Genomic DNA, 813 nt, shown 5'->3' with positions numbered 1-813 from the left:
CAATAGGTTAACTAATGAAGGTCTCTGTCTCTTGACAAGTCTTACAGTGTCTGTCAGGTGAAGATAGTTTGCTCACAATAAACAAAGAAGGGCCTTGCTTGGTGAAATTATTCACAGAGTTTTGGGTCAGGAGAGGTGCATCATGTGAGATTACTCAAGTGGAGACAGACTTGCTTAAAAGGAGTTTTTTTTTGAAGGAAGTTATTTTCAATTTTCACCTTTTCAAATATAGTACCATTTTACTACATTTTATCAGAACAAAGATAGAGCTTAATCTTTTTATAGTATGTCCTTCCATTGTATTTGATTTTAGAATTCTAAGATCAGGTAATTTTACAGATGACTAAATCCAAATTTGCCAATTTTTCAGAGTCATCAGTTTTCCCTGGACAAGATGCTACTCAGTCATCTCGATCAGTTTTGAAATTCTACAAGCCTGGGCCAGCCCTCCTTCTACCGGATGTGAATAATGACAGCTTTGGTGACTTACTATTCTCTGGCTTACTATCATCCAAAGACCCTCACTCTTGGGACTCTGGCTATGGAAATTCAGAGCCTTGGAATCAGGAGGAGATGCTAGAAACACAGAGATCACCTTCACAGACTAACCACTTGGTGTTGGTGTGCGGGCAGTCTGGGAGTATCCTTGGCAAGCCCTTGGTACTGATACAGTGTGTGAACATACTAACTGTCACTTGGGATGGTGAAGGCATTGCATATTCTTGTGTTGACTTTGGAGGTGCCAGTAAGTAGAACAGTATTAGTGTACCTGTCTCTGATTTGTTTGAAAAAAAATTGTTTGTCATTGATGTG

The 813-nt window shown here is 39.4% G+C and overlaps 1 protein-coding gene across 1 annotated transcript in view; it reads left to right on the top strand.

Moving 5' to 3' along the window:
- LOC119585258 overlaps positions 1-813 on the top strand; it is a gene marked incomplete in the record, with an annotated part of 14,895 nt that overhangs the window by 11,088 nt on the left and 2,994 nt on the right. Inside the window, 1 exon segment of the mRNA XM_037933926.1 lies at positions 371-745. Within this exon segment, the coding sequence (XP_037789854.1) occupies positions 371-745 (375 nt within the window).

Source organism: Penaeus monodon, chromosome 19 (genome assembly GCF_015228065.2).
Source record: "Penaeus monodon isolate SGIC_2016 chromosome 19, NSTDA_Pmon_1, whole genome shotgun sequence".
NCBI lineage: Eukaryota > Metazoa > Arthropoda > Malacostraca > Decapoda > Penaeidae > Penaeus > Penaeus monodon.
This window is presented reverse-complemented; position numbering and strand designations above follow the sequence as displayed.